This window comes from Phoenix dactylifera, chromosome 11 (genome assembly GCF_009389715.1).
Source record: "Phoenix dactylifera cultivar Barhee BC4 chromosome 11, palm_55x_up_171113_PBpolish2nd_filt_p, whole genome shotgun sequence".
NCBI lineage: Eukaryota > Viridiplantae > Streptophyta > Magnoliopsida > Arecales > Arecaceae > Phoenix > Phoenix dactylifera.
Window position 1 is genome coordinate 12,595,361 of NC_052402.1, and position 19,959 is coordinate 12,615,319.

Genomic DNA, 19,959 nt, shown 5'->3' on the forward strand with positions numbered 1-19,959 from the left:
TGAAGTCATAATCTCATGCAATGGTTTCATGGCATTCCAACACGAAGGACTTCATACCTGTCATTCAAGATCGGGATAGAATCTCATTTTATTCAAAACTTTTTTATAGGAGTTCAGCTCTGCGCCCATCAAGCAACAGTTATTACAGCAAAGCAGATATCCCAATGACACGGGTTTTCCTTCAGCAAGCAAGGCGCCACATACAATCTTCGACATCGTCCACTGAGAGGCTGTCATCCTGGTGGGTTGCACAGCTATCTGTGCTATTAGCTTTAACCATTTCCTAGTGCAATGTATACAATTACTTGCGTGGCCTTGAAACCTCACATTCTTCAGTCTTTGCAAACCTTCCACGCACCCTTGGTTGACTCTCTGCTAGAGCCTTCCTGCAAGCATACTGAAAATACAAAATTTATCACCTTATACAGTTTCATGAACAACTTTAGAGTAATAAAAATGTAGATAGAACCAAATTGGATACATGTGGTAGTTAGCAATAAAGTAATCGATTAATTTCATTGATCAACAACTTATAGATTAGCTTTCGGCAGGCACTGGTAATCGATTATCTAATAAATTATTTTTGCACCGCAAACCTGTGATGCTGGTTAAGATGAAATAAGACCACTTTAGAGATAATTAATAAAGATCGGTCATCAAAATGGGTTAATAATAGTATGATGAAATGGGATTGCAGTCGCTATAAAAATTATCTAAGCCGGATGAAATTTGATGATGAAATTACAAAGTAAAGAGGTGGCAGTAAAAGATCACATATAGAGGCCCTTGGTTTGTGTCCTTTACTGTTTCTTTTTTGCGGGCCAGGGGGAATTTGGGATTGTGTCCATCCTCGCCAACATAAAAGATGAATTCTAAGAACTGAAAAGTGGAAATAATCCAAGTAGTCATTGCAAAGTATTTGAGGGGTTATGTCATCAACAATTAGCCACATGTGAAGAACCAAAAAGTACAGTGCAAAGAACCTTGAGATGATTGCAGTTCTTATGCAAGCCTTTAAATGTTGCAATCCTTCTGCAAGCTCGCATGTCAATGGCTTACCATTGTTGGTTGAACTTGGAGGTGCCACCAAAGAGGCTGAACGCTTTTGCCGTTTTGGTCATTCCAAGGCAGTGGGAGTAGAAGAAAGAACATGTGAATAGGAGGCTGTGGTATGAGTGGAATACGTGGCTGTTGAGGCAGTTGGGGAAAAGGGAGGATTGGGATGGAGTAGTGGTTATGTAGAGATTCTTTAGATTGATAGGATTTTATAAAATTTATATGACAAAATTTAAATAAATAATTAATTTTTTTCCTATGTAAGCATATTCAATAGACCCAAAGACATTAACTCCTGCTTTTCAATGTAGTATACACTCACCAGCAAAGTAACTGGGAATGTTTTCTTTATACTTCAAGACACATTGTTAGGAAATCATCTATTGTTCTTTCGTGGTTAAGGCTGGTTGGGTTTTCTCCTAATGGTCTCCACTCATCAACAGTTCTTTTTCTCTTACATCTTCATTATAAAACATAAAAGACATGAGCTCCTCATAGAATATTTAGCTACAGCAAACTTCTATATGAGATGAATCACTCACAGATACCACGACAAGTTTGGAACAGTAACTAATTTGTTCTTCTAGAAAGTAATTATACTCATCTTTTTGTCATGTTTGTCAATGGTAACAAAATAATAACTCTCATCATTGACTGGATGGAAGCAAATATCATAGCTACACTTTGCCAGATTGGCACACTCATCATTTGTATGCTCAGAACTCTAAGAAAGGTGGAAAGTTGAAAAGATGGTTGTTAATTATTTACCTTGATTTTTCTGCCAAAGTTTCTCTTAGTCTTCTTCTTCCTGTATCTGGAAAGTTTTTGCCTTCGTTCTTCACTCTTGAGGTCACTGATGGTTAAAAGCCGCTCAAATGAAGAACGAACAGCACTTGTGCTTCCAAAATTTGCATTATTATTGTCAAGATTCTGTCAGAAAAACTCACAATCAATGACCCTCAAAATCCTGTAGAAATTACAGGCACATCTAAACATCTGAGTATGCTTGACATCAAACCAAACAATACCTAACTGCGTGCAGACAATTATTTCACTGCCATGCAGTCAGGTGTGCTGGAGATTTCCCCAGTCATTGCATATCTAGGTAAAAGCAAAATATTTTTGAAAACAAATATTCTTGAGGGCATGGACGCTTCTGTCTTGAAAAGTTTGTCCAAGCTCCATAATGCCACAAGCACCTAAAAAGTGCTGCCTCTAAAATAAGTTTTATGCAAATTATTATATAAAAAAGCCATTGATTTTTTTTTTCAGAAAAATTCTGCACCAATGTTTTTATACATAAATTTCCATCATAGCTATGACTCATGCATTACTTTGTTAATAACCTTTCTATGAAATCAGTATAAATAACAAGAGTTGTAGGACCAATTCGGAAGACATAAAAGAAAATGGCTGCCATTTAGCATGGTGCACCATACCATTTACCAGGTGCATTTTACTTCCAAACAAAATTGATACACATTAGCAAATGGACACCATAGGCACTTCTTAAAGCAAGTGCCCATTTTTTTTAACAAAAATGCTATTTTGAGTTTGGCCAAAGGAAAGACAACTATTTGACAAAGTTATTCTAATAAAATATGTTCCAACGTTTAAGCAGAGAACTCTGCTATGGAACTGTTATTCAGAAGTCAGCTCTTTTTTTCTTCCATCTTTTGCTTGGGAGAACTTAGCCAGTGATATGCGTTCCTTTGTCCTTTAATTTTACTTGCACAAACCTATCTAAGCTTAATTTTATTATTCCGATATTATGAAGTCTGTGGGCCTGAAATTTTAAATTTGAATAATGGCACAGATATTCAAGGATCACTCATCTTTGATTTAAATCTAAAAAAGAGTTTTTTAAAGAGAAAAAATCACAATATCTTGTTTTTTAATGTTTCCTACTAAATCAAAGCCAGCATAAACCAGGATATGGAAAAGAAGAATAAAGGAAAACAACCAGTTTGGAGAACTGGTTGATTTATTCTGACCTGAATATCTCCTTCACTGTATGCTCTCCTCATTCCGAATACAGCTTCAAAATCCAGGCTTTGAAAATCAAGAAAGTTTGGTCTAGTTGTGCTACCACAGATCCACTCCATTGAGGTTAGATTTCCAGAGCTGACACTTCTCTGCAATTGTCCTTCTGCAACTAATCTAATTTTCTCTGAACTTGAATCTTCTTCTGTTTGCACTGCAGGAATCTTTGCATCTAATACCTCAGAAAATGATTCTTTAATTGCAGATTTCTCTAGGAGGTCCTTCTTGCACTCGTAGAAGACATCATTCAGTAGTTGATCGGTTTGGACAAACTCCATATTCCCAACCTTAGATGTTTCTGTGATGACATCATCTCCTCCAGATATAATGGACATGGCAGCTATCATGGGATCAAGCGGAAGAACTGGTTCTTCTATGATGGGTTCTGGAGCTTTGAATAGATCCCCTTCTCCACCTAGGTCATATTCTGATATAATGGAAGTGTCCATCATGTTGTCCTATAGAAGAAAATCAGAGTTAACAAAATTATTTTTCTATCCTCAGAAACTACTAGCTTCTTCCACAACATATGTAGTTTTTCTTGTTCTGGTTGGTTGTATTTTTGAGAAGTAAATAAAGAGCAACTGAAAAATAGTATATCTTTGTTAAGAGAGATGCCATGGTATAGAGGTAGACACAGTCCATATATTGCTTCCACCAATAGAGAAGTTTTCATTCTTAACTTGTTGCCACTTCAGGCTGTAATTTTCATCTTGTACATGTATTTTTGCAGCCATCAAAGACAACTATTGGTATTGTAGTTTGAAGAGTTCTTGGAGATTATTAATACAAACAATGAGTTGATAATTTTTCTGAGTGTCATATGTAGCTGTGCAGTGGAAGTGTAAATTATTCAAGTAAACACACACACACAGAGAGAGAGAGAGAGAGAGAGAGAGAGAGAGAGAGAGAGAGAGAGAGAGAGAGAGAGGATGCCTAATTGAATCCTTGGAAGGAAATTTCTGGATCCTCAGACATTTTCTTCATCCAACCATTAACCGAGTACCAACATCTTTTATTGATCTAGTACCCTATTGTAGTACAAATTTGGAATCTTCACGCACTGACCAATGTAGAACCACAGAACGCAATGCAACCTAAACCTACAAGTAGTGTAAAACCAAAAATCTAAATGAAAGAAGCACATGAAGAAAAAGAAGAAAATAACAATAAGCAAAAAAAAAAGGTAACTATACATGATCGTATTTATTTTCTTTCTGCACAAACAGAATCGAAATTAATAATCCCAGTTAATTATACGGTCCAAGAAACTCATCATTTCATCAGATTGCGTTGTTGTTAGTAATAGTTAAGATATTCTGCTACCAGATATATGAGGAATTTCTTATCTCATCACCCCTTTATATCCAAGACCAAATGTCAAAGGAATTTTCATGGAATAAAGATACGAATAGATTCTTGATAAGCACAAGCAGGTGGATATCATTACGATAGCAGAGGAACTGTTATAAAAGTTCCACTTTTTCCCTTCTTTCCGATACTAAAACCTGTGAAGAGCAAACAAAATAACCAGTAGAAACAGCTTGAATCATAAGCACTAGGAAATCAATATATCAAGAATTTGCCACTTCAACAACAATTTCAAGAGGTTCACCGTGATGATCCATTTGCAACATTATGTGCCGTCCATGATGCATTTAAGCTACAAGAGATTACTACTCATCGTATGCAAATTCATAAGTGAGCAGAATCAACACAAGTTCCAGACTACTCAGTAAAATCAGAATTTTGACGTTAGCCAAAGAAAAAAGAGAGTAGAATTAGAGAGTAAAATCAAATTCCTCGGCAACCTAACCGTTCAACGGATGATTGTTTGATATGCTTTTAAAATCTACTCTTGAGATGATTTTTCCATTATTAACCAATCTCTGAGGGTGAAGGGGAAAAAAAAAAAAAAAGCAGCCCAGGGCCACTTCGGTAAAACCAGCGAAGACAGTGAGCATTCAGGTCATTCAGACCCAGTCACGGAGCTCCTCCACCTGGCCGAGCCCATGGACTCGGCGCAGTGCTTCCGTTCTTTTACCAAAACACCCACAAATACCCCTAAAACTCCCTTTTTGCCCTTTTTCTCTTCTACATCCTTTTTCCTTTCTCAGAAAAGGAAAGGATGAAGAAAGAAAGAAAGAAAGAAAACAAAAAGAAAGAAGTAGAAGAAAAGCATTCATCTCAATCGATCAACCCCTTTTAAATTCTTGTTCCAATAAAAAAAATAAAAATAAAAATAAAAAAAAGATGGGGAGGTGGGAGTAAATTACCATGTAGGGTCCACCATTTGTCAGGCTGGTGTCCCAGGGTGGCAGATGAGAGTAGTGCTGCTGGTGGTGGGGGGGCGGCGGCAGCGGCGGTAGCTCCGACGGAGACTCCTGCAAGAAAAGATACTGAAGCCCTGCTTCCGCGTACATCTCCTCTTCCCTTCCCGTCCTCTCTTCTCTTCCCGTCCGTCCTCTCTCTCTTCTTCTTCCTTTCTAGCTATGCTTACAAGAAGTGATGCAAAGAGGAGACCGACAGGAACGGGAGAAAAAGAAGGGGATGGCAGCCAAATATATAGACGAGGAGGTGGGGCGGGACGGCAAATCCAAAGCGTTTCCATCCCTTTCCCTCGGCCTCCCACCGTCGGCTGAGCTGATTCGGTGATTCGGTGAATGCCTTCCTTTGATGATCAGCTGTTCCACCCAGCCCACCAAATAGCATTTACCTAGATCCTCCTCCACCTTTGGATCCTTGTCTCGTGTGGGGCCCACAAGCAACTGATGTTTTCCGGCCCTGGGCTCCCAAATTGGGGAGGAAGTGGAGGTTATTAGTTGGACAATTTATAAAATCCTGTTGCACCCATATGGATATGCTGTTGTGCTCCTTGGACTCAATTATGGGGAACAAAATTTTTTAAACTCCAGTACAAAGAAGAATATTCCTCGAGTCCCAGTTGATTTAAAATAGTATCCTTTGTTTGTCATGTTTGATGGTATGTCTATGCTCATAAGAATTGGGTTGTGCTCTATTTGGTTCCAGCTAGTAATGCTGATGTGTCAATGGTGTTTGGATTATCTATGTATAATGTTTATGTCAGCCTAATGAAGTGTTTGAATTGATTAAAAGAAGGCTGATAGTTGCATGTCTACTATATCAACATGTCATGGATAACAGGATAAGAAAATGCTGCTGATAAGTATGAACTAGTGGTGCATGATTTTTTTCATAAAGTAAGTTTCATTCTTTGTTCAATATATCTAGTTATCTATTCTTGTTTGCTTTCATTTCCAGTAGTGTAAGGATTATAAGCTCAAGTACTGGGGCCAACTGAAACACGCTATGCAAGCCACTCTGCTGTGGATATCACATCATACGGACCTCCACTGTTGGGAGATTTGAGTTCAATCAAAAGGGGCAAAAAAAATTACTGTTGGGAGATTTGAATCCCGGGACTCCGTCAAATTAAGAGCACCAAAGTATCCACCACTTCAGTTTAATCTCCAAAGGAATAAATATGTCAAATAGTTCTGAATTCACTATTGAACTATTGCAGTTCTTTATAGGATTACCGCTGATAAATACTGTCGTATCAGCCTCTTTTATGTACCTTTCCTAATTTTATTCTCGTATGGGCGCCTGATTGGCTTTGAGAAAAGAGTAGGTCATTAAGAGCGAGAAGACAGAAGTGATGGAAGATAAAGATAGAGACTGATGTTGATGGTTGGGAGAAATAGCATAATTTTATATCATACATGGCCGTCTGAGAATGTAGATCTTCAGAACGGGACGCAGTGTCACTACCTTATTTTAGTTAAATTTGGCCTTAAATAGTTCTAAGGTATGAGGTAATAACCAAATCTGTGGTGATGAAAACATCTGGAGCTAAAGTAAGCCCAACAATCATTGGTTTGGATAAGAAGCAACCAAGAAAAAAAAATGGAACTCAACTGCCGTTGTAAAAGAGCTTGCAAAGTTCAAAAATTAAGAGCTAAAAATTTTATAAAATTTATAGATTAAATCAGCATAATTAGCAAAACCATAAAATTATAAGCTTGGTTGGATATATAATTTTTTTTAAGAGTACCTTTAGAGCGGGCTAGTCTAGTCTAACACAAATTTTATAGAATTTTCAATTCAATCATTCAAACAGACTTTAAGAGTTGAACAACACTAGTACTAAAAAAAAAGCATAGAAAATAAAAATAAAGAGAGGGGCATATCTTGACCTCCAATTCATCCAAATGATTCATATTCCCTTGCCGACATGATAGGATGAGGCCAATCTCTTCATATGCTCCATCCATTCTTATGAATCTAACAAAAATAATGCTCAAAGGTGACAACACCCTTCATATATGTATGACCTCGGGTTATTTAATTTGCTATGGTAAATACTAAATGAGGAACTAACTAATTGGTAATTGAATTAAAATAGCCAACCACCTTTTCCAAAGCTCTAGCTAATGACTACTTAGAAGAATAGCTCAACTATGTCACATTATGTGTAGGGTCCAACAGGTGGCCGGACTCGAAAGAAACAAAAAGGGGAAACTTTGGTGGGCTGGCAAAAGAAAAGGTGGGAGGAAAGGAGGGAGATGAAGTGGGAATCTAATTGGGCAAACCACTGGAATAAGAATTGGAAGGCATTAGCTGTTCTGAAATTGATGGCCTGAAAGGGACGACTTTAGAAGCCCTTACATTAGCTACATACCAAAGTTCCCAACTGCTCTAATTGGAGTAGTGATGCTATGCAACCAAAGTGACAATCTCTTTCTGGTCTCAATGCTCTTTTTTCTTGATTCCGATTGAAGCATGTAGGATAAAATTGATGCTAGTTAATTCATTAAGGGTTTACTCTGTCAGAATAGCTACTAATGGATCCCAAGTTAGCTCAGTGAAATGGTCTGAGATTAAACACCACTTGTGTGCAACTTCTTATGATATTGAAATATCTTATTAAATCTAGAGCACTGACACATTTGTTTCTGCGCACGCCAGAAACCTTTTACTACATGGTTGCGAGTCTGTCCCCCACTAATATCAATGCATACCCAAATACAGAGATTTTTCACCCATCATACCATACCTTTAACCATTAGTTATAGAATCCAATGTTATAAAGCTCCTACTACAGTAAAATTGCAATAGTCTACAATGTCAATTATTGAATTGCACCTGTGCATATCTGTACAAACTTCGAAGTAGCTATTGTGTAAATTCTACTTTCATACAAAAGATATAACCCTCCCCTCTCTCTCTCTCTCTCTCTCTCTTTCTCTGAATAAATCTATCTAGGTGTGATGGGCAAATTGTCTGCAACTATATTTATTAAAAGATAATTAGTTAAAAAAAGTAACACATCAGTTTTTTTTTTTTTTTTTTTTCGGCATGCACTTACTGAGTTGAGCTAACAGTGCTGCAAAGGTTTGCACTTATTGGGCTTTTTTTTTCTCCATGAGCACTTATAGGTTCCCCAGTACAAGCCAGTGGGAACTAAAAGCCAAGGCCACTTTTTGCCGCACTCCTTAACGACACCTGGGGCGACATGAATGCACCACGTGGCTCACCGCACCACGGGAAATCTATACCATTTTGCGAACACATCGAGGGGACCCCGGCCTTTTGCCTTCCATCGGCAGCCGCGTTCGCGGCACCTTCGGTTAAGTGCTGGCTGCGTGTCCTTCCGAGAACCTTCCAGAAAAGTTCTAGTTTTTGGTATGGTACGACATGGTTTCAGGTGTCAATTTGGTGCCAAATCACAATTTTACTCTTGGAAGATGTTCTGTGGAAACATTTTTCAGGTACTTAAGGCTCCGTTTAGAGATCAGATGGAGAATGGAATAAGAAATCTATCCTAATTTTATCCCCATGATAAATATCAAACAAGCCAAAAAAAAAAAAAAAAAAAACTGGCATGTGTTAACATATTTAAAAAAATAAAAATAAAAGATAAACAAAATTAATTTTATTTCTCTATCTCATCTTATTCGGCATATATCAAAAGTTATAGATTGGTGTAAAATTATGCTAATATAAAAATAATATTTGCTAAAATAAATTGTTACTTAGTTCTTAAAATTATTTTAATAAAAAAATAATTTTAATTGGTACAGGTTGTTTTGTGTTTTTTAAAATTGTCCCAGCAAAACGGAACCCACTGATCCCGATGGTTTGATTGAAGTAGAAACAGTCGGATATCAATAGTTTCTGAAGTACCACCTAAGCAACATTATTTTCAATTTTTATTCCAGAAGATAGCGACAAACAGAAGGATACATTTGTCGTTTAAAGTAAGAAATAATTACTACAACATCAATTGTACTCTAGAAGAAGCGACTTATCCTACGTACGTTAGTTCCATCTTATCCTTGAATTAGTTATACTACCCCGTTTCAAAACTTGGCCTCCGCAGTATCCCCAAGTAATTCCACACAAAATTCCAACGGAAGCGCGGTAAATAACTTCGGCCGCCTCGGTCGCCATCTCCGCCCTTGGCCTCTAGCTTTCCCCTTGGAAGCATTTGAAGGACGGAAGGTGAGGGGAGCTTGGCCCCACCCCTACCACAACGATTAACGTAGCTTTGGGTCGAGGGAAAAGCCTCGTTTCGCAGCTTCAGTGATAGGTGCGAGGAACCAGCTGTAGTGGAGACGAAGTGATGGCTTCTTTTGTTTTTTTTTGGTTTTTGTTGGTCACGGCGAGGAGATGGCTTTGTCGCCTTCTTTGGACGTTGGCCTGATAAATAATACCCCGGCAGCGGGCCCCGCCGTCCCATCCCTCTCGCATCACTCCATTATGAGAGCCTCCTCGAGCTCCGTTGGTTGTATCGGGTCCATTTCTCGCTCTCTCCACTTGCGTCATCTCATATTGTCATGAAGCGGTCGCAAACATGGCTCTAAGCTACTCAGTGATTGCATCTTTCTTTCCTTAGAAGAATTTTTTTTTTTTTTTTGAAGGCTTCAAACATATTTAATTGTTTTAAGTTTAAGCTTTTACTATCGAAGTAAGTTCCAAACGTTCATGCACTAGTTGTTTGTCTCTTTTGCTATGCATGCGACAGCAGCATCTTTTAACTTGTAGGACCGTAATTGGCCCCGGTAGGTGATGGAGAAGGTATGATTTCAAGAGTTGCTGGGTTAGGTTGCATGGTCCATTGGTATGGTACAAAAGGACGTTAGGTTATATGGGGGGTCACCAATGACCTTGATCATGGATTCCACTTCACCAATTGATCAAGACTCACTTGGCCCAATAAAACTGAAGAGTAGTGAAAGGCCCGGCATCCATCAGTGTCCCTAACGAGTGCAGCTCGTTAGGATCCTTGCACAGGTAGAACTTTTCATGACCTTTTATCCTTTGTTTGAACAAATCTAATAAACTAACCATCCTGAAATCCACCAAATGGAAAAGAAGGAAGGAAACTTTTGATCGAATGTCAAATCAAGACAAATCACTTTTTTACAAAAAATAAAAGAGAAAAAGATGGAACGGATTAGAGCACCAACATAGACTGCGATTGGTAAACTCAAAATGGTTGTTGAAAGATATGTAACAAAGAAAACTTACCAACATCACACCTAATTATTAAAACCATACCTTAATCTTAATGATTACAAAACAAGTTGCAGCTAATATGTTGTTGGATAAGCGGCAGATCTCTTGGACCATCTTGTCCAAAGCAGGACTTCCAGAACGATAGACGCAATCAGCAGGATGGCAAGATTGAAACCATAACCGATTTTCCAGGAACTCCCCGCACCTCCAACTTTGATCCCAAGAGCGATGTTAACTGCTGCAAAAAAGAGTGCAAGCCTTCCAGCCCAGTGGTGGTACCAGTTCCAGTACTTGCGGATTTTGGAGTCCTTATCAGGTCGTAGGAAAAATGCTATCACCTGTATGGTGGGAATTACAATCAGAACAAGCATGAATGGAAGTGCAGCACAATTTGTATACTCTGTTTTCAGTCAATCATTATTTACAGAGGAAAAAAAACAGCTTTCATTATACTTCAGGAGGAGTAACAGCCAGATGCATGCATGCATGCGTGCAATTGAAAACTAAATGAGAGTGTCTATGGCAATGAGATTTCGCCGGTTGCCACCTTTCTCAGTTGGAGAGGTTCTGAATTTGACTCAGGATGGTGGCACTCCTACATGCTTGTCAAAAGGAAAAAGAGGGGGAAAAAAAGGAAATTAATATCTGCTGGTGAGGATTTAGCAACCAAGGATATCAATTGCAAGCAGCGCATAAATAACAAAGTTAGATGTCTATATCACATGTTTTGGAGGCCACAACTTCTAGATAGAGATAGGATTGATGATAACTGGACAATTGTGAAAACCTTAAAGCTTGCTTTAAACAATATATATTTTCTTAAAAAATAAGTAGAATTTAGCTAAATCATAGAATTTATTAACTTGGAGAATGCAATTTCATATTCTCCTAATGATTAAAAGCTCTGTTGCTCTTATGGGCAACATAAACTTGAATAGCCACATTTCACTTTCTTTTGACCGAAACCATTTCTTCTTCTTAGGATTCAAATAAGCACCACAGATCACATTATGTTCTTGTGCCCCAGGTGGAGCCAAGCTATCAATGGAATTTGGAAAATCTCATTCCCTAGATGAAGATGAAGCACATTTACATTATCTCATACAGACATGGAAGTAGTGTTCTCGCATGGGAAAGGGGATTTGAGACTGTGATTTCTGCTATCCTTAACATAAAAAATAGAAACATCAAAAGATATTCAGATATATTCTTAGACAAGTAAAAGATCAGCTCACAGACCTGAAGAATACCCAGCACAAGGACAAAAATGCCAAGGCCCCTGTGTGCAGTAACATTTGCATGCAGTTTGTCATATAGTGCGACTCCAGCCACCACAGCCGCAAGACCAAAAACAAATCCAATAAGTTGAATGACCACATGAAGGTAAAACCATAATGGATCCCATTGCTTGCAATATCTTGCAACAATGGCTCCTATAGGTAAGAGCACACCCCATCCAAATATAGCTAGTGCTCCATGGGTCCTTTTGAGATTGGATGGATAGGAGGAAGAAGCAGATGAAGTACCTGGAAACAAAGTGAAGTGTAAATTCTATAATGAAAAAGAATAAGCCGACTGGTACACTAAAGGAAGTTTGATCCAGAACTAAGACGCAATGGCATAAAACATAGAATGTCCAAAGATTCCACGAACGATGCAATGGCATTATCTCTACTTTTACTAGTTACAGCACACAAGGACTTGAGAAGAAATGTTCATCATATCAGGTTAATTATCAAATGCAACCTAGCAATAAGGTGATGCAAGTAAGAGAGTTGGATATGCTGCTTTGGTTTTAAGCTCAACATGCAGGTGATTGGATGGCTTCAATTGTTGCTGGAAGAGGTCACTGATGAACATTGGTTTCAATAGTTTGGATTTAGATAATAATATTTATGATCAAGGGTTAGATTACAGATTTTAAGGTTTTCCTAAAGACTGGAAGTAGGGGCTGCTTTTGATTTTCTAACAGACTAACTTTATAAAACATGAGTGCACTACCAAGTAGGTTCGGTAAGAGGATCTTCTATTCTAGACGAAAATTTCTGGTATAAAATTCAGGGAAATAGGATGAACTACAGTTGTAAAACACAAAATCACAAACATGTATAGTGATTGTAGTACAACATTCTGCAAATATAATACCAGCTATATATGGAGTAGGTGCCCCGTTTATAAGGCAAGAAATATCAAGTGCTGCGCACAGGTGGCAGATAGGCAACTATGAGAGAATATGTTGTAATAATACTATAGTGTAGATAACAAGTATAGGAAAAATGAAGGATATTTTGTGAATTAAGGATTTTCCAAAAAACATTAAGTCTCTTTATTACACCTTAAAATTCTCAGATTTTCTACAGATCCTCTGAGAAACTTGCCTATCTGCATTCTAAGCATGTAGCTAGTTATGCAGAAAACATGCTGCATGTTGACAAAATAATAAATATAATTTCATAGCTAATCCAAGCATTAATAACCTCACAGCCAGAGAAAGGCTGAGAAAAATGGCAAGAGGAACAAAACCTGATGCGAAGTCAAAGGAAATAGATGTCTTATCATCATGTATTGTTAAGCGCTTATTGACTGGAATTTTAGTCCCAAGAGCGAACAGAAGTTTCTGCTGAGTAATTGGAGCTGAAAATTTCAATTGAAACGCTATGTAGATTTTGGCCTGATCAACAACAACTGTAGGTGGAACAGCAGCAGTCGGCAGCTGCCCCCGGTTTAATTTGACTTCTGAACTAGACTTTCCACCTAAATAGTATTGTTTGATATGAGGTATGCCAGTCTTGCCCATCCAGCCCACCATTGCACTGGAGCCAACCATCATTCCATCCTTCGAGAATCCCATCCCAACCCACCCAGTGGCATATGTAGTAGATAGGACAATGCGCAAAACATTGTCTTGGTCCTTGGAGTACTGCAACAAATGTTTCAAGAAATCGAGGGACAATATTTAGTATCTACTTCAATGAAATATAGTTCAGACAACAAACGTTTCAAGAAACTTTTCTGATAATCAAAGAAACAAAACTAGTAAATGATGCACATTGTGATGCATTATGCCTTGTTCTCGTCGATTGCTTTCATGCATGACATTTTCCATAATGTCCACGGATGACGATTCTAATAATGATCTCGGCAAATTTTATCCAAATTGTCTCACTACTTTGTAGTAATACTTTTCACCTTCCTTTCTAAACATTCATCCACTATACACCTTAAGGATGATGCATCTCTGTCCAAGTAAATATTCATTTAAAATCCTTCTTTAGTCTAAGAGGAAGGGGTGCTGGATCATGCTACTTTTCTTTTTCTTTTCTTTTATAATTAGGTTGAAAGGAAACCTGGCTGAAATTGGTTAGGCTTACCAACCCCCAATAACTTCACCAATTGCCCTAGTTGGCACCCTCGGTCATATTATTAAAACTCTACAAACATTATAGCAATTAGATGTTTGGGTTGCGCCTGTCATGCATTTTTTTCAGTCCTTCCATAATTCATATAGTCTATACCTAGGTTTTCGATCCTCGAAGGTGTGCATCCTCTGTAACTAAATATTTCTTGGTTTTCTTCCTCGAATATGATGTTCTTGTAGATTCAAACCAACATCAGATCATCAAGTTTCACATAATATATGATGAATTTTTCCAACACTTCTTGAATTGCATCATCTCCTCTCCTATTCAAATCATTCCCCTCTATGTAACTTTACAGCACTGATCCGTTTGCTTAGCATTAATCTATGAGTCCGTATCATCCAATTCCAACCCATATCAAGTAAAAATCTTCATATTCCACTTCATGAACCAGAAAATTCATAGAAATGCCACGTCATCAGCACAAGAAGTGACCAGATCTAAGCACCCGAAAATGGGTTGACTGCCCAAGTTCCAAATCCTAACTAAAGATCCATCACATTATCTACATTTAGGATTTTATCCACGATAAATAAATACAAGAGATGAAAGATGTATAGAATGGAGATATAATTACCCTGAGGATAAAATTATTCCAGACGGGCGTGCAGGCGAGGCCGGAATAATTGGTGAGAGCGGCAGGGAGATCTTCCTCACAGCTCTGCGCACGGGCAGCCCCTATGGCGGCCCCGAGTGCGAGGATCAGGGAAAGGAAGCCACGCCCCATGGCCAACGACGTCCCAGAGAAGTATAGAGACCAAGGTGGAAGAAAGGGATACAAGCTGAGATGATCCAAAGAGGGAAAGGTGGTGGAGGAGGGTGGGTGGTTGCCGTCGCTTGCATTTTAAGATGGATGAGAGGATTAATACTTCGGGTGGTGACAGGAGTTGTGCTGTGGGGTAGTGGTTGGTGAGCGGGGCCGGAGGCCATGGTTTCTTTCTTTCTCTTTAGATCCGGCAGTTAAAAAATAATCGGAAGCTGTCATCTAGAAAAGATGGCGGAGGTGGGACGAGAGAGTGGGTGAGATTATCACTTCAAAATTTGGTGCCGTTGGCCCCAGGATGCTGGCTAAAATTGGTCGACAGCGCAATGGCTATCATTATATATAATTATTGAAGCCTAACTCAAAAACTTAAACTAGTAGATGAAATTATTAAAGTCTAACTCAATAACCTAAACTAGTAGGTGAATGGATATTTGAGTAAATAATCACCACCAAAATTCCTTCTGGAATTATTACCACTTTCACGCAAATTAAAAAAGTGAGAACTTTGAAATCATGTTGAAGTCCAATCTAAAAATAATAGATGGATAGATTAATGAATGTATAACCCTAGCCCATTTGCGATTATTATCACTCTCTCAACAGAAATAATAATATTATTTGACAAAAATATCAATACGAAAGTAACTTTTTTTTCGTTCGTTCCCTTTTGTCCGACAATCAAAACATAAGATCTTTATTCATACTATTTTGTTAGCCATTATAGTAAAATAATGGCTAAAAAAAAAAAGCCATGTTTGAATTCTCCTTATGTGCATCTGCAACATAATGGAGCCATGGAGGTCTGCAACATGGTTTTGGAATCCCTTATAACATTATAAGGATTGTTGATACTGAACCATTCGGTATGAGTCGTCAGGAGGTACCTGAACAAAGGGTTTAGAAGATAGCGGTACCTAGTTCGGGTCGCTAAGGTTCATTACGGAACTATAGGTTGTTAACAATTGTCATGTATGTAGGTCGTGATACTGCCACCCGAGACTTTGGATGTTGGTGATAATGTATCATCATCTTATTTGGAGATTCCAACAATTGAGGAATCTGTGACAGCATTGACCTTCACCAACTCCCAACTCTATGATTCTTTATGGAGCTCTTTTATCAACTTCAGTTAGGTTCATTAAGAAAAATGTATCATAAAGTGTCACTGACATTATTGCCAAACTAATGATGCTTTTATGATTGGAAAAAATTACAGGTAACTAACAAGGGAAACAAAGGATCAGGGAAGAGAATATTAACTAAGAGCCAGCAAAAGCCCACAAAAAAGTCCAAAAGATTGTACTAACAGCCAAAAAAATTACACAAAGAGCCAGAAAAGATCGAGAAGGATTGAAAAATTACCATGTAAATAAACCTGAACTTGAATAAAGTTCCCTTTTTTTTTTTCAAACAATACCCAGGGTTTGAACTGGAACTCTACAAGGACAAGTGCTTAGATTTGAGGTCTCAGTCAACTATGCCAAATGGCTAAACTTCAACAAAGTTGAAATGCCTATATTGATGATGGCACTGCAATGCAGTGTTAGACTGTTATCGGTGTGCAAATTTTTTCTGGGCAAATTTTGTGTTACTGAAGCCTTTGTCCTCTTAATAATCAACTGCTGTCCTAAGGATGGAGAAATTAGAATATGGTTATAAGAGCACTTGCTTGCATTCTAAGATGAATCTATGGGCATTATTTAGTCCACTTGACTGGTTAACAACCGGAACAAACATGTTCCCTGTGTTTATGGCCTTGTTTAATAATAGCTCAGATCTCGACAACTCTGTTATAGAAGGCACCATTTGACTTACCTCTAGGGAGAAATAGGAGGCTAAACAACTAAATTACAGAAAATGGTTAGCTCCTTTGTGCATATTTTATAACTAATACACCTGCCGGACTGTGGCGACCTGGAACATTACTAACAATCCCGCCAGTGTATTTCTTCTTGGTTGAAGTCCAGTGCAATTTTCAAAGTGTCTTCAGATCAAGATCCATTAAAACGAGCATTATATGATTACAGTGGAGTATTGTGGTAACGCATGCAGGATTTGATGCTAAATTTGCTTCAAATTGAGGTATGTGGAAGAAATGGATCGATGATATAAGGAACCTCACTGCCATCACCATGGACCTTTAACTTGTATAATTCTTGTCATGATCATCATTCAACACTTGAGCTAATTTATGATGCTATTATTATGAAGGAATACTTGTACCACACTAGTCACTTGGACATAATAAAGAGCTGACCTTCATTACCCCATTTGCTCTTGCATGGCCTTGTCCTCCCCTTCCTGTGCTCCCCTCCGGCCGAACCATGTATCACAACCACTGATCATGACTCCAGCAACCATGTGCGTACAAGGACTTGCAGTTCACAAGAGACCAAGCTATGTTAAGGATCATAGGGATTCCTGAACTTTTCGGCTGGCACCATGCTAATTCCAGGGAACAAGAAAATTATGATGCGATCGTATCAACTAATTTTATCTGTGAATGCAGATGGGGCTATAAGTAACCTAGTTGTTGCATGACAGGATTTATAGGAGTTCCTAACTGGGATATTTGTTGGTTAGATCTAGTATAAGTGGAATCTGAACCAACATGGCAGAATTGCATGCCTGATCTATAATTTCATATTGATTGAATTGTCCAAAAATTTCCCTTAAAAATAAAAGGAGGAAAAAAATCATTCAACTGATGAGATTCTTTATCTGTCTCCCTCTAAGGGAGCCTGTAGAACTAAAAAGTTGAGACTTCATCATGTTTGAATGAGATTTACTCGTTTGCTTACATTTTTCTTGAAAGAATAAAAGATCATGGCCGCATACAACCACCATCCACAACCTCATCCTGCGTTTGATTCCACGATTCACAATATGAAGCCAGATACTTGCACTAAAATTACCGTACTTCAATGAATTATTTGCCTTGCAAATAACACCAAATCATTTCTCTGAAAGCCAACCGATCGATCTCCTCAGCATATAATTAAAGGTTATGATTCAAGTACCCCAACACTGACATCCAATTAAATATGTTCAACAAAAAAGGAGTTAAAAGAATAAGAACTCCATTAATATATAAGGGATCCACGTTAGCAGCATCCATTCAAACTACTAAAACCAAATTAAAAGTGATAGACAATACCATATCATCCATTCATGGATATATACTCTCTTCGTTCTTCCAGAGATGTGAAAGCGGTCGACTCGCACGAGCCATCAGGTAGGACTGATGGAAGATTTTGTATACCCATCGACGTCGTCTGTTTGCGATCGCCTGTAAGCTCGGAGCTCAGGAGGAGAAGGGATCCTCGCCCACATAGTTCCCCGGCGGCTCGTAGTTGCAGCTGATGATGACGCCGCCGTGGTAGCACTCGACGCGGGCGCAGCCGACCCTGGCCGTGCTGTTCCAGACGATCTGCGTGAAGTGGCCACACATCCTCTCGGGCAAGCACGACCTCTCGGTGCGGTTGTAGTAGAGATGCTCCTTGGCCCAGTTCTGGACGGCTTCCTTGGCCTTCCAGTCCCATCCGGTCCCCCAGAACATGTTCTCGCCGTAGGGGCCATGGGAGTGGGTCGTGTCGCACTGCTCTCGCCGCTGCTCGGCCCACCGCCGGGCGTAGCGAGCCAGCTTCTTGTCCCATACGTATGGCTTCTCGCCGGCAAGCTTGCGGATCTCGTTGTGGGCTTTCAAGAACTCGTGGGCCATCATCTTGTAGCTGCCTTTGCCGCCCGTGAAGGAGACGAGGCCTGGAGGCTTCGTCGGGGGTTCGGTGTCTCCGCCATTGGAGACGGGCGAGGAGCGAGCGGAGGTAAGAGGTGGACGTGTTTCTGGGGTCGAGACAGGTGGAGGGCGGAGGGGGGTGCGGGGAATGAGCTGTGGGGACGAAACCGGGAGGAGGAGGAGGAGGAGGGGAAGAGAGAGGGGGAGCGTGGAACCCGCCATTCCTTGGCGAAGGAGACGGAGTTGGAGGGAGGTTTTATTTGAAATAAACGGGTGGTGGAACAGGATACGAGCTTGGTTTGCGGTGTGTGGGATCACCACGGCCATAGATAGAAACTGGAGGAATGCCAAGTTTGGAAGAGGGACAGGGATCGAAGGTTGGCGACCATGGATTGGTTTAGGCCGCCAAATATGGCTCTGGCTAGGATCATTTATAGGGCGCTGAGACGAGCTCTTAAAGGGAACTTACTTGCCAGATTAACATATAATCTTGGAAATTTAGTCATGGAAGAGGGGATTGCTGAAGGAAATGACCAAATTAACAATCAGCAAGAAGGATTTGTCAAATTTTCTATTAATTTGCTTCCAGCAAAATAAGCAAACTGGGATTGGGATCCAAAAAAATATTTAAGAACCAAGATAGAGCATCTGAGAAGAATTAATGGAAAAGAGTAACTCATGCGCTCTGTTATAAAATTTTCAAATCAATAAGAAAACTTATTAATAAATAAGAAAGCATTAACCTGGAGGGTGTTGTGCCACCACCATTGCTCTCAAAATGAAGAAAAAAACATAATCCTACTAGGATTTTAGTGGATCGACAAACTAATTAATTTGCTTGTGTTTATGTTTCGTTCATCAATTAGCATTACCGGGCGTAGTTTATATGTAATTTTCAATCTTGTACAAGATGGACTGTTGATGACACGCTATATGCCCGGCCTTTTTATTTTTTTATGAAACGATGTTCGAGTTTTAATTTTTTTTTTTTAATAAATGGATGGGAAGCCTATCGAAAGTTATTAAGCTTTTTTTGTGCTTGACGGTATGATATATGGTTGATGTATAGCTGGTTTGTGAATTAATAAATCTTTCGAATGATGCATTGAATATATAATTAAGAAATCGATTCATATATGGTTTCTTTCTCAAAATAAAAATATATATTTTTTATGGTTTCTTTTTCGATTACCCTTATTTTGATTTGACTAACTTGAAAGAAAACAGAGAATTTGGTTTCAAATTTTTAGACTGTGTCAAACCCTGATTTCCAAGGTGATTTTTCCTCTTTTTTTTCTTATCAGATTATCTCTCCATTACGTGGTCGAGGTAGGAGGATGATGGAAGCCAGAGCAAGATTTAGTAGCTGTATCTCTTTCGTTTCAGAACTTGGGAGG

At 38.9% G+C, this 19,959-nt stretch overlaps 3 protein-coding genes across 5 annotated transcripts; all 3 read right to left on the bottom strand.

The window, feature by feature from the left end:
• Window positions 1-59: 59 nt before the first annotated feature.
• Window positions 60-5,696, bottom strand: LOC103709519 (two-component response regulator-like APRR9). 3 transcript variants are annotated; one of them, XM_008794926.4, is made up of 4 exons: window positions 5,376-5,694; window positions 3,051-3,557; window positions 1,825-1,986; window positions 60-397 (listed from the first exon to the last, which is right to left on the bottom strand). In XM_008794926.4, the coding sequence occupies exons 1-4, from the start codon at window positions 5,520-5,522 to the stop codon at window positions 302-304; spliced, it is 912 nt and encodes a 303-aa protein (XP_008793148.2). In that variant the 5' UTR covers window positions 5,523-5,694; the 3' UTR covers window positions 60-301. The 3 variants fall into 3 exon arrangements, with proteins under 3 accessions (XP_008793148.2, XP_026661393.1, XP_008793151.2); XM_026805592.2 differs by lacking the exon at window positions 5,376-5,694 and adding an exon at window positions 4,036-4,202; XM_008794929.3 differs by lacking the exon at window positions 1,825-1,986 and having other exon boundaries at window positions 61-397; window positions 5,376-5,696.
• Window positions 5,697-10,475: 4,779 nt separating this feature from the next.
• LOC103709520 (cytochrome b561 and DOMON domain-containing protein At3g61750-like) lies at window positions 10,476-14,917 on the bottom strand. The gene is made up of 4 exons (XM_008794930.4): window positions 14,638-14,917; window positions 13,165-13,561; window positions 11,881-12,167; window positions 10,476-10,979 (listed from the first exon to the last, which is right to left on the bottom strand). Exons 1-4 carry the CDS (start codon window positions 14,785-14,787, stop codon window positions 10,716-10,718), a joined length of 1,098 nt encoding a protein of 365 aa, XP_008793152.1. The 5' UTR covers window positions 14,788-14,917; the 3' UTR covers window positions 10,476-10,715.
• A 2,926-nt stretch (window positions 14,918-17,843) lies between these two features.
• On the bottom strand, window positions 17,844-19,495 carry LOC103709542 (pathogenesis-related protein 1C-like). Its single transcript, XM_039131641.1, has one exon. The coding sequence runs from the start codon at window positions 18,887-18,889 to the stop codon at window positions 18,131-18,133; it is 759 nt and encodes a 252-aa protein (XP_038987569.1). The 5' UTR covers window positions 18,890-19,495; the 3' UTR covers window positions 17,844-18,130.
• Between the last annotated feature and the right edge of the window lie 464 nt (window positions 19,496-19,959).